Below are 12,584 nucleotides of genomic sequence, written 5' to 3'. Positions count from 1 at the left end.
GGGCTCTTGGAGAGGGCGTTTCATGAAGACGAGGGCGTTCCCACGTGTCCGTTTTGGGGAAAACAGAGAACACTAATAAATCGGCCTTCAGACTCACCAAATATACGCTGTTAGTTTTGCTTCATGTTTTTAGTATGACTGCTGAAGTATTGTGTCGGATTAAAGAAACTGTAAACTTGAATATCTGCCTCCGTCGTTGTTCTAGCTCGGCAAAGCAAGCTAAATTAAGCCTATACCTATGTTACTATTATAACTATGATGAGTGTTGCTTACTATAAGGCTACTACCTTACAGTTACTGTTAATGCCATTGTTGTGGTTTTATAACAATATAACGACCATAACAATATTGTGGTTATCAGACATGATTTATTCATCTTTGTCTTTGCTCCAGAAAAATCTATAAAGACGCCGTAACAAGCCATTATATTATAATTAATTAGGCCTATATTAGGCTATAATTATGTTTGTCATGCTATGAGCATAATAACGTTCATTACAAAATGGTAAACGACCATGTTTACAGACAACTTTTCTTGACATTAGTAAATAAATGGGATGCTAGTTTACACATTTCGGATTGGTTTCAAATTTAGCAAAAATCTGGAAAAATTATTCTATTAAAAAGCTAGTAGCATGAGCCAGGTTCAAGAATCGAACACAAATTATTGGGGGAGATAGTTTTAAATATGTTGACTGGAGTTAATAGAATAAAAACGACCGGACGAGTCAGGTAGCAAATCGGAAATGCAATACCTACATCCACCAGGGCCGTTGCCTCAAGCCAAGGGTCTGCCTATTCTCTATTTTCCAATATGCTTAGTTTTATTTAATTGCGAATGCCTTTGTGTGACAAAGTGGGTGAGAACACGCCTGTACTCACCACTTGTCACGTTGGCGTCATGAGGTCTGGTGAGTCTTACCAGTTGCATGTGTGCGTACTATACTTGGTTTAGGTGGGAGTATTTGGTTTCAGTTAATGTCAAACACAGTCACAATCTTTGATTAGTAATGATACCTTTTATTTATGTTGCAGGATACAGACTAAACAAATGTTTGTTTCATTTCTGCACACTCACGGTTTTTTGTTTAGATCCACCATTCAGGACTCCGGTTTGGGAGGGGGCCGCCTAGCACTTCCTGATTTTATGGTGGAGGTGATGTCAGAGATGACATCATGAGTTGAACCAAGTGGAGGGGGGGTACTGTGTGTATTCATGTATGTCTCTGTTGCATCGGATGGCTGAGATCACCCACATCTTGGTTTGGGAATTCTGAAGAGGGCTAGGGGACCCACCCTATAAAGCCAGTGAAGGGTTGCTTGATTGGGGGAAGGTTGTGCTGCCAGAGCGAGGTAATTTTGTTTTGGTTAATTATGATTTGAACCTGCTAAGTATTTTGTTTTTTTTGCTTCTGTTTCTGTTGGTTCTTGGAATGAAGAACCTTTTTATTTAAATCCTCAATTCATGCAAATCTCCTGAGTCCACCGAGTCTGCTTGCCTTCCACCTTTCTGGACGTTTGAGCCACACTACCTCACACTTTGTTATTGCATTAATTCAATCGCGGTAGCCAACTGCAAATCAAATCAAATGTATTTGTATAGCCCGCAAGCATGTCACAGAGGGCTAGCCAACAGAGTGCCCGGTTCTCGAAATGTCAGACCAGACTCGCAGCAGACCAGAGGACCAATCAGAGTGAAGGGGCTGTGACGCGGAGAGCAAGCCAAGCTGCGGCAAATAATGTTTAAATAATTTGTAATTATTGGAAGTCTAAATGCTTATCCAAACAATGTCAGTCCTGGCACTGCACTCCATTGGGTTATAAAGTGGACGCATGCAGAATATGAACTTTGCAGAGTGTCTGGTTTATTGGTTGAACGTGGAAAACCAAATGGTCATTATTAAAGACATTAGAGAGATTAGTGTGTATACATGTGTAGGTGGGGGTCTTTGTGTGTGTGTCATGGTTGTCTTATACCTTTGAGTATTTCCAAAGAAACAAACTTCAGATCATTCAAACTGACTTACAAAACTTGTAAAACGTATGAACTTGAAATGAAAAGGAAGAGATGCTCCAGAATAAAGCTTTGGGTTCCTCATGAAGAAAAGCTAACAGGAAGCTGCTCTTCTAAGGTCCTCTTTTGCTGGATAATTATCTAAGCCACAATTTGAGCCAACATAACTGTTCTTTAGCAGTAGCCAGATCCGGCAAGATCAGCCAATCCTGACAAAGACACCTGGGCCTGGCCAATAGACAACAGCAAGAGGACAGCCAATCCCAACAGATGAAACTGTCCCCAGAGGCCTGTTCCATAAAGCGAGTTTACCAAATAAGCCAGACTTATGTCAGTTAGTCTGACTCATTTCTTGTTCATTCGGTTCCATAAAGCTAGCTCAACGTAGTTCGAACTCGGTAACTATTGCAACTTAGGCTACGAAACTAGTCTGGTCAGGGTCAGACTAACTGTCAGGCTTAGCGTGACTTGGTGCTTAACCAGACGTCCCTGTAACACTGACCCAACAGGAAGACGATGATTTACCACGTATAGTCTCATTTTCTTATCCTCATCAGTTCAACATTGATAGAAAATCAACGTAAATAGCCTACATAGGCTACAACATTTAGCCCAATGCATTGAACAATGATGAACAATGCTTTGATAGGCTATGCACCATAGCCGTTAAATGTATGGATGTTAGTTTGTGATTTCAAATGTTTAGGCATCAGGCATAGGCCTACATCTCAATCTAAATTATCTGAGTATAATTATCATAGCAATATAATTGTTAACAGTAACCTACAATTGCTAAACAAACCTAAATCTGCCCCCCATTTCCCCGACACAAAACCCATGTAAAAAAGTTAGCACTAGGCTACTGGATAATGTTTTAATTAATAGTAGGCTATTTATTTTAAACAATGTCAAAAAAGTCCATTTAGATTCGTTTAGAGGGTATTTTTGAATTAACGAAGGTCTACGTTCACAACGTCAATCATGGCGTGTCATTTTACTTTGATTGAAGCGCTGGATGAGGGAACTGTCATTGTACACGATTTAAAGGGGACGTTCTTTCTGGAAGAAGTCATGTGGCCGTGTGCATTGCTTTTGCTGTGGTGGATTGTTTGATCCATGTTTTACCTCTCGGGCTGTTAAAAAATAGGGTGCACGCGTAATTAGCTTGACTACGTAAATCTGACTTGAATTAGTAGGACTGCGTGAGCTATAATTGGCCTTTATGGAACCGCTTAAGCCCCGCTTGACTAATTAAACTTATTCAAGTCTGGTTTAGGACTTTAAGTCTAGCTTTTTTGAGCGGCCTTTATGGAATAGGCCCCTGGTCTATAGTATTTAGGGATAATGTGTGTATGTGTCACTGTAGTTAGGGTTGGTGTGAACGTGTTACAGTAGTTGGGAATGGTTACAGTGGTGAGGGGTTGTGTGTGTGTGTGGTCAGGGGATAGGATTGGAGAGGGATTGGTAATTAAATTATGACAAAAATATCAGTATGTGATACATTGTAATCAGATGTCTTTTCAAACTCATTTTCGGCCTACAATCTAAAAATGTTTGATTTATTTGGCTAGTTCACCCCTACGTAAAACCTAGCCGACTGAATGAATTAATGAATGAACAAACGATCTAACAAAACAATATTAACCAAGGAGGAAATGTGGAAATTAGGTTAAACTGAAACAAGGAACGTGGTGTATAATTGTATGAAATGTATGATGAAAATTGGTTAGCAATTTCGCCAAGCAAATACCAAGAAATAGGTTGCAGCAGTTTGTCTTTCAACTACAGTTGCAAAATCCGAGATGGGACTGAGCTTGAGGCTGAATCCCAATACTCCCCCTTACCCCTTCCCTTTAGTTTTGCGCGTTCCCGTGAGAATAGCTTCGGTGACTTATTGTCGTACAAAATGACTGTCAATCAAAAGGAGATGCAGTCTTTCGCGAGACCCTCCAATCATCACGTGGAAGCCCAGCATCCAGGCCAGCCCACTCCTCCATTCACCCCCAGAGACGCTCAGCGTCCGAGGCAGGACATAATCTCAACATTCATCCAATGACCGTATAGTTTCGAAGCACTGAAAAAAACTGTTCAAAGCAGCATGGAAGCTGAGCTTCAACAGGGAAATGCACTGATGCTACGGGGATGTATGAGAAGGAAATCTGTCGACCTGCTAATATGTAGCTGATTCTGAACAAACTCGTCTTCGATATGAATGTGTTCTAACGCATTTAAAATGTTAACACAATAGTAAATATTTGACCATACATTTTAATTTTAATTGCAGGGGAAGCTGAGCTTCCCATGCAGTCTTAAAGAAATCGGCACTGATTGTAATACATTGTAACACGCACCCCTAGCCAGCCACAATGTCAAATACATTGGAACATGCAGTCTAGCGTGCACACACACAGCCCAGCGAACACATATTTACAAACAACTCGACTGAACAATTTAATTATCAGGCTGTGGCCTAGATAATCGGTGTGGGACTAGTTTAAATACACTCGTCTACTTTTTTTGACGCTAAAAGAACGTTGACTTCACTACAGATGGGTAAATGCATAAAAAAAGGGGCAGCAGCCCCTCCTGCCCATTGCACAAACACGGCCCTGGGTGTGTGTGTGTTGGTGGTTAAGGGTGATGTGTGTGTCTGTGTGTTTTGGTAGATGGGGGTGGTGTGTGTGTCTTCAGAATGATTGGTAGCCCCTATCTCTACAGGTTGACCCTGGAGGACCGGCACCTGCTGTGGGAGAAGAGAGCGTTCTGCCAGGCCCAGAGTGGAGCCCTGCCCTTGGTGCTGGCCAGCGCCCCCTGCTGGGAGTGGGCCTGCCTGTCCGACATATACGCTCTGCTGCGCCAGTGGGCCTGCCTCAACCATCTGGATGCCCTCGGACTGCTGCACGCCTCGTAAGACACACACACATAAGCACACACAGATGTAGAATCACCAGGCTACACCCACAATCATCCACCAATCCCATATCAACACACCCTCAATGAGTAAAATGGAAAATACCACACTGATCTTCTGCTTGTCACCGAAGCAACAGTAACCCCAGCAACCGACTCCCCCAGAGTAACGGTCATCAGGGGCAACTGTTGCAGCCAGGTGCGTGGCAATGTCAGTGCACCTTGTAAAGTTGTGTTATTGGGTGTGATGTGAGCGGGACGCAAGGTTTACTACAGGCTAGAGAGAGCTCAGCCTGGTGAATCTACCATGCTGACCAACAAACTGGACCTTGAAGCCATATCTTAGCTAAGCAGTGGAGAGAGTGTGTGTGTGTGTTTCTGAGGGTTATAAGCAATTCAGTGACATTGTACACTGTTCTAATGAGTGTTCGTATGTGTGTGGACCAGGTTTCCAGACCAGGAGTTGCGGCGGACAGCTGTCCAGTGGATGGACTCCATCTCAGACTCAGAACTTCTCGACTTCCTGCCTCAGCTGGTGCAGGTACCCCCTGGAGATAGACCACCCCTGCCCTACCCTACCCTGGGGGTAGACCACTCCAACCCTAACCTACCTTGGAGAAAGACCACCCCTATCCAGTCTGTCACCTGTAAAGCCTGTTAAGATCCCACTGAAAATATCTTTCTGTAACCCCTCTCTCCTTCCCTACCCCCTGTCTCTTTCTTTGTCTGTTCTTTTCTCCCTTTGTCTATCCCTCCAACTACCCCTCCCTCCCTCCCCCCCTCTATCTCTCTCTCTCCCTCCCAGGCTTTAAAGTATGAGTGTTACCTGGACAGCCCCCTGGTTCGTTTCCTGCTCCGTAGAGCCATAGGAGACATCCGCATAGCTCACTACTTCTTCTGGTGAGCCTCCCCCTCTGCCCACACATACACATGCTCACCAACTCTCACACGCACTCACTAATTCACACACTCACTCACACAGTCAAGTCAAACACCTTAGTATTGTTGCACAGAAAAACATACATCTTTACCACGCCTTTACTCAGAAACACACACCCACAACTAAGTTATTGAAACGTAAACACAGCATGTTTATACCACATGTCCCTTGTTGGAAAGATGAGGAACTGCAAATGCCAGACTTTGACTATGTGAGGCTTGGAAACATGAAATCCCTCTCTCCTCACTTTCCCCCAACCCCAAATCCCTTCCACGCCCTATTTCCTCATCTTCCCCTCACCCCCCTTCCTCCTTTAACCCACCTCCTCCCTCCCCCAGGTTACTGAAGGATGCCCTTCAGGACAGCCAGTTCAGTGGGCGTTACCAGCACCTGCTGGCGGCACTGCTGTGCTGCGTGGGCCGTGGTCTGAGGGACGAGTTTGACCGCCAGAGCTGGCTGGTGTCCATCCTGGCCACGCTGGCACAGCGCGTCCGTGATGCCTCACCATCCAGCAGACAGGTGTGTGTGTGTGTGTGTGTGTGTGTGTGTCAGGTGTATTGGTGTGGTTGTGGGGGCTGGTGATTAAGGAGGGTGGTGATAATTCATACCTCTCACTTGTAGCTTACATTTGGCTGCTGGGAATCTTGTTTTGTTCAGCTTGTGTGTGTGTGTGTATTTCCAGGCCATCCTGCGAGAGGGCCTGGAGGAGGTGAAACACTTCTTCTCTGTCAGCAGCAGCTGTCGTCTGCCCCTCAACCCAGCTTTGCTGGTCAAAGCCATCAACATCCAGGTCAGTGTGTTTGTCTGCACTTGAAGACTTTTGTCTTGAATGTGTATTGTTGTTTGTATGTGTTTGTTTTCGGCGGGGTTCCAAAGTTTTTGTAAATGCAAGTTATCTTCATCATCTCCTGATGTCTGTCTGATGTCTGTTTATTTCCCTCTCTCCCCTGGGATAGTCATGCTCCTACTTCAACTCCAACGCTGTGCCCCTGAAACTGTCCTTCCAGACTCTAGACCCCAGAGGAGACAACGTCAATGTCATCTTCAAGGTACGCCAGGGTCACAGTCCTATAACACCTCTGTGTCACAGGCATACAGCACCGCAGTAGAAACACATTGAGCACCCCTGTAGAAACACCATCCCAGTACAAACACAGTGAGGGCCCAGTAGAAACACAGTTCCAGTAGAAACACTGTCTTAGTAGAAACACAGTGAGGGCCCAGTAGAAACACAGTGAGACAGGGCTTGAATTTTAATTTTTTCCTTGGTAGCATTGGTGCTCCCAAATTTGAAAAGTTAGGAGCACCAACAAATATTTAGGACAGGGGTACTCAATTAGAAACCCACAAGGGCCACTCACCAAGTTTCCATTCAGTCCAGGGTCCGGAAAAGTGATGGTTTATTTTTCTGGCCCTTACCTCAGAGTTCCGGGGGTAGGAATTTTGTTCAAAGTGTCTATGCTCTGTGTCATAGTGACGTTTCTCATTACCACTTTTGACAACCGTCTCATTGCAAATTAAACATCGGTTTTGTGCTCCCCACCGGTAGCACAAATTCATACTTGTCAGTCCACTCGGTCTGAAATTTGCGATTTTCGGAATCAACTTTTTGTTTTTTTGTTGGGTTTTGTCACGCCATGATTTTCGCTATGGAAGAAATGGGTACCGTTAGCAAATTGTTAGCCTGCGTTGTTGTGAATGACACACAACCCGCGTGGCCCACAGTTTTTACAGCTCCTGGACCTTTTGGATTGGACACGGAAGATAGAAACCACATCTAGTAGGAAAAAAAATATAGGCTATAGCCCAAAATCACGCACCAATGAAAACTCACTTGGATCATGACTAAATTAGAATGTTGATTTTGTCTTCGGTCCAAATTGTATTGTGTCTGGGTCCGGCTCCGGACCGGAGTCCGCCTATTGAGTACCCCCCGATTTAGGAGCACCCACCGAAAATGTTTGATAACCCCTTTCCACCAAAGTGAACCAGGAGCTAGTTTGAAGCTGGTGCTAGAGCCGGTTCGGAGGTGGTTCAATTTGCGAGACTTCCAAGAACCGGTTTGCTTTTCCACGAGCTAGAGAGCCACCACAGAGCCACGTCATTACATCACTGTATATGTCTCATCTTTCCCAGCAACGCTAGGGAAGCAGCGCCAAACACAAAGCAGAGCCTGTCTAAAGGCTGTTTATCAATCCAAAGAAGCGATGTTGAGATTCGCGTTTTCTTGGCTATTGCGTAATACCCTGGCCTCGCTGCAATATAACAACAATGGCATTATCAGCACAACATGTTATACAGTTTTGCTGTATAGTGCTTGTGTATTACATTTGTGTTAAATATAGGCTCATATTTAATAAAGTTTAAAACAAACTAAAAATGTGTGTGTGTCATTTAACTCATTTGATAGGATTATGATAAAATGCAGCAACTAGTGTCAGCACTGCAATGCTAGCTAGGTTATTGAAAAGTCTGAGAACATTTACAAATTAGCTGTTTCATCAGTAAAAGAAGTACATTTTGAGCAACTACACTGTCCACTTCTGGTCACATTTTAATTCAGATGCTGACACATACCGTTTAGCTGAAATATGAATTGTAAAAACAGCAATGGCGGTCAAAGGATGTTTTTCTTGTCGGTTAGGGTAACCCTGTCCCTGATGCAAGCGGTTCTCACTTGGTTCCAACTTTGGCCCAGCTCTGATGTGGTGCTACTTGCAAACCACTTTCCCTGGTTTGGAGCCAACATGGATTATAGGTCGAAACTTGAATGAACGAGTACTTATGTCAATTTTTACAGGGTGAGTAGTTGTTGCCCATAACACGCTAGCATTCTGCTAATTAATGCAGATTGTATGACGTCATTGACATTTTAAAAGGCTTTTTTGAATAAAAAAGCGACTTTAAAAAAATCTAACACCAAGCAGAGTGTATTTTTTTTGCCTCCTTTTTGCCTCCTTTTTTGCCTCGTTTTTCGAATGCAACATTGAAATTACCAGACAACAAATTATATCCTGAGAAAAGTGGATTTTGAGGGGTATAGCTCCATAGACCTCCATTCATTCTGCACTCACTGGTGAGCGCCCTTATATACATGCGTCAACGCTCGCGTAGGGCATTGTGGGAAGGCAAGCGGAGCGTTGCAAGCTGGATTTTCTCAACTTTATGTAAATGAGGAGCATGATCAGGAACTGACCTCCTCTGTAACCAGCTTACAGAAAACGGTTCAGACGGTTTAGCCGTCTAAAAGATCTGTAAACCTCACCTACCCTGGTAACGACGCTCCAAAACCAAGTCAAGGAGTTAGTCTAAGCAAAGAGTATAGAAGCACAAGAGGCGACACTCGCCGCCATTGTGGAGTGAAAGTTCCAACTGGAGTTACTGGACAACAGCACAGATAGTTGGCTACATACTAGCTATTGGTAACAGATCATTATATATATTTTTGTGTTGACGTTAGCTAGCTAGCGTTGGCAGCTGTGTACCTAGCAAGCATTAGCAGCATTTGTTTCAGTTAAATGAACGTAGTTAAAGGGGCGATTGACTTGTTTTTGGGGTATTTCATACTGTTCCTTAAGGTCTCCGAATAGGGTATGTAACATTGGTTGGGTTGAAAATGGCCCGGGTGCTGTTCTATGCCCCCTGACAGATCCTCTGAAATGTTCCCGGGAAAAAACACTAGCTTTTCTCCTTTTATGGTATGCTCATTATTATTTAGATGAGCTGCGCGCTGATTGGTTGGCTTTCAACGAGTGAAGCTGGGGAGCAAAAACGCAACACGGCCAACAGCAGCACTCGCTGAAACACCGAAGTTGGAGACTTGAAATAAAAACGCACAAATAAATCTATTGTGTCTACACAACACTGTTTTCAACAGTTTGACTATATATTATTTGAAATGATAACATTACTTGTTTCCACTTCTGTTGTTGAAGCAAACTGGATTGACTTAGGTGGGTAGAACGTTAGGCTATAGCTTAGCAACCAAACCATATCCTGATTCTTCTCGGCTTCAGTTAGCCAACTAGCTCTAGATATCTTGCTGAAAAATAAAATGACAAAGATCTGGACAAACATGCATCGTGAATTGTAGATTTACTTTACACAGGTTATTAGGGATGGAGATTTTAACTGATTTCACTATTTGAATGGTATCCGAAATTATTTTCGAATATCCGGATAATCTATTTTGTTAATGTGGTTCCGTTATGTAATTAGCCTGACGTGACGCAAAGCATACAGTAAACACATGAACCACCACATATTCTGGCAATAATTGGGACTGTTAAGCTATTAGATTAAATAAGGGTTGAATAAAGAAAACAAATGAAAGATCAATTTATTAACATGACGAAAAGACAATGAACTTGAAAAAACGCTGCGTCTTCAGACGTAGGCTCTTAATTTGGTGAAGAAGCGATTTAGCCTATTATTATGTGAAATAAAAAGTTGGCTACATGGGACTGAATTAAACACATTGGGTAGGCTATTCTCGATAAAAACGAAAGACACACGGAGAAGTATTGCATATTAATTTGGATATTAAAGGTGACATGACATGAAAACTTAGTCAAATGGCTAGTACATAATAATTTCAGTAAATCAAGCAGCGCTGCAAGACCCAGTGAAATGTAACCAATGTTAGCTAGCATCGACATTGGCTAACTCATCTTCCATAGGCTATCTTCAGTATTTGCAAGCTAGCTAAACTTATACCATATCTAAAATAATTTGTAGACATAACAATGGATTTTGTCACTAAATGTTGGTGTTAACCTTTTATTTTTCCAAAAAATTCCCTTTCTACCCGGCAGAGGCTGATTTACCAAGGGATCCTATCAAAGGTGTAGAGCTAGCTATACTTTACAGTTGAACATTAGCTGATATTTAAAGGGGCGATTGATTGCAAAACCGATTTTACTTTGTCATAGTTGAATAACGACAGTTCGGTGGGTAAAATGAACATGCAGTGAATATCAAAGTCCATTGACACCTCTTTCCTATGCAAATCTCAAAAAGAAAAAATGTGCCTGTAAAACTCTAGCTTTTCAACAAAGCCACCCGTGTGACGTAGGATGGGGGACCACCCTTTTTGGCTCTGGTCTGTATCTTTGTCACACCCCAAAATTTACATCCAGACCAGCCCGAGGTAGCGTCTATCTCCGATACTAGTTTTGCTGCGCGCTGCTCTGTGTAGGCTACTTATAAGGAATTACAAAGAAGAACGTTTTGAATTATAACAAGGATATTGAAAATGGACCACGGTCGTAAATGCTGTGTTCCAGGCTGTACAGGGAAGGCTAACACTCACAGTCTTCCCAAGGAGCCAAACATTCAACAGGCATGGCTGCTGTTGTCTATGAGAAGATCCCAGCAAAGTTCGACACTCAATCATTCATTTGCTCTGAACATTTCACCCAACCTTGGACAATTTCAAGCAGGATTTGCCAGGAAGCTGAACCTGGAAAGAGGTGCTGTTCCGACCGTATGCTCATTGCAACCACAAGCTATAAGGACATGAAGAATACGAACATTAAAGAACATCCACACCCTCTGAAAAAAAATTGGCCTATGTCTTCGCTTTGCTCAGATCACTGCTGCCATTGAATTTGTACACACAGAAGAATGCGCTACTAGTTTACACCTGCTTTTAATAGGCGGAGAATTTCCCCCGCAGAATAGAGGCGCACTCTTACTGGCAGTCTTTGTAAATACCGCAGAATATATAATTAGGCGCACTTTACGCATTTCCTCCCACCTTTTGGGGTGGAACTCCCACTTTCCCCATGACCTTCCCACTTTACCCAAGTCCCTTCCACGAACAAATATTGAAAGCACAATTTGCCTGTTCTCGCTCATGTGGCAGGCAATCTGCAATTTTAAGTGCGCCCTGTTTGTAAATAGCCCGCATCGGTAAGTCAGTCTTTGCGATCAATTAACGCCTGGAAACAGGTGCAAACGGCTTGATAAATGAAGCCCACAGTCCTCTGATAAAAAGTGTTATGAGAGAGGGTCAGGAACAAAAAGTTTCATTTATGCCGATGTCCAACTTCTATACATTTCAGACCCAACCCAATATCTCCCACGTGCTTTGCATTTTAGATCTATTTTGTCATGTCTCAGGCTATAAACTCAATTTACAGAAGAGTGAATTGTTTGTAATTAATGAGGCAGCCCATAAATACACATCCAGTTCTCTGCCTTTCAAGGTTTCAAATAAATGTAGATATCTAGGTGTCAATGTTGTGGATAAATTGTTGTGGATCCACCAATTTTTCACTTCTCCTCAAGCTGACTGAACTTAGCCTTGAGCATTGGGGACACCTTCCACTCTCTGTTGCAGGCTGTATTAATTCCATCCAATATTATTCCCAAATGCACTTATCTATTTCAATGTATCCTTGTATTCATTCCCAAATCATTCTTTCACAAACTAAATTCTATCATTTCATCTTTTGTGTGGAATAACAAAGCTCCCCGCATAGCGACAAGTGTCTTACAGCACCCAAAATGTCTTGGTGGTATGGCAGCTCCAGATTTTCTTGCTTACTACTGGGCTTCTAATATACGACCAAGTGTACACTGGCTGTATGAGGATCCAGGTCCTGATGCACCGTGTGGTGTGTTCTGGAATCCTCATCTTGCCTACCCTTCTCTTTCCCAGCATTGGTCTATTCCTCAACTTCTGAATCCCCAACGGCCTTTACTAAAAATAAGATT

At 43.0% G+C, this 12,584-nt stretch overlaps 1 protein-coding gene across 1 annotated transcript in view; it reads left to right on the top strand.

The window, feature by feature from the left end:
• The window catches only part of pik3c2b (phosphatidylinositol-4-phosphate 3-kinase, catalytic subunit type 2 beta), a 102,414-nt gene that overhangs the window by 70,311 nt on the left and 19,519 nt on the right, over positions 1-12,584 (top strand). The window contains 6 exon segments of the mRNA XM_084704004.1: positions 4,733-4,921; positions 5,372-5,465; positions 5,730-5,824; positions 6,203-6,383; positions 6,547-6,654; positions 6,821-6,913. Of these exon segments, the coding sequence (XP_084560130.1) occupies positions 4,733-4,921; positions 5,372-5,465; positions 5,730-5,824; positions 6,203-6,383; positions 6,547-6,654; positions 6,821-6,913 (760 nt within the window).

The sequence above is a fragment of the Hypomesus nipponensis genome, chromosome 9, assembly GCF_054491055.1.
Source record: "Hypomesus nipponensis isolate SF chromosome 9, ASM5449105v1, whole genome shotgun sequence".
NCBI classification, from domain to species: Eukaryota; Metazoa; Chordata; class Actinopteri; order Osmeriformes; family Osmeridae; genus Hypomesus; species Hypomesus nipponensis.
This window is presented reverse-complemented; position numbering and strand designations above follow the sequence as displayed.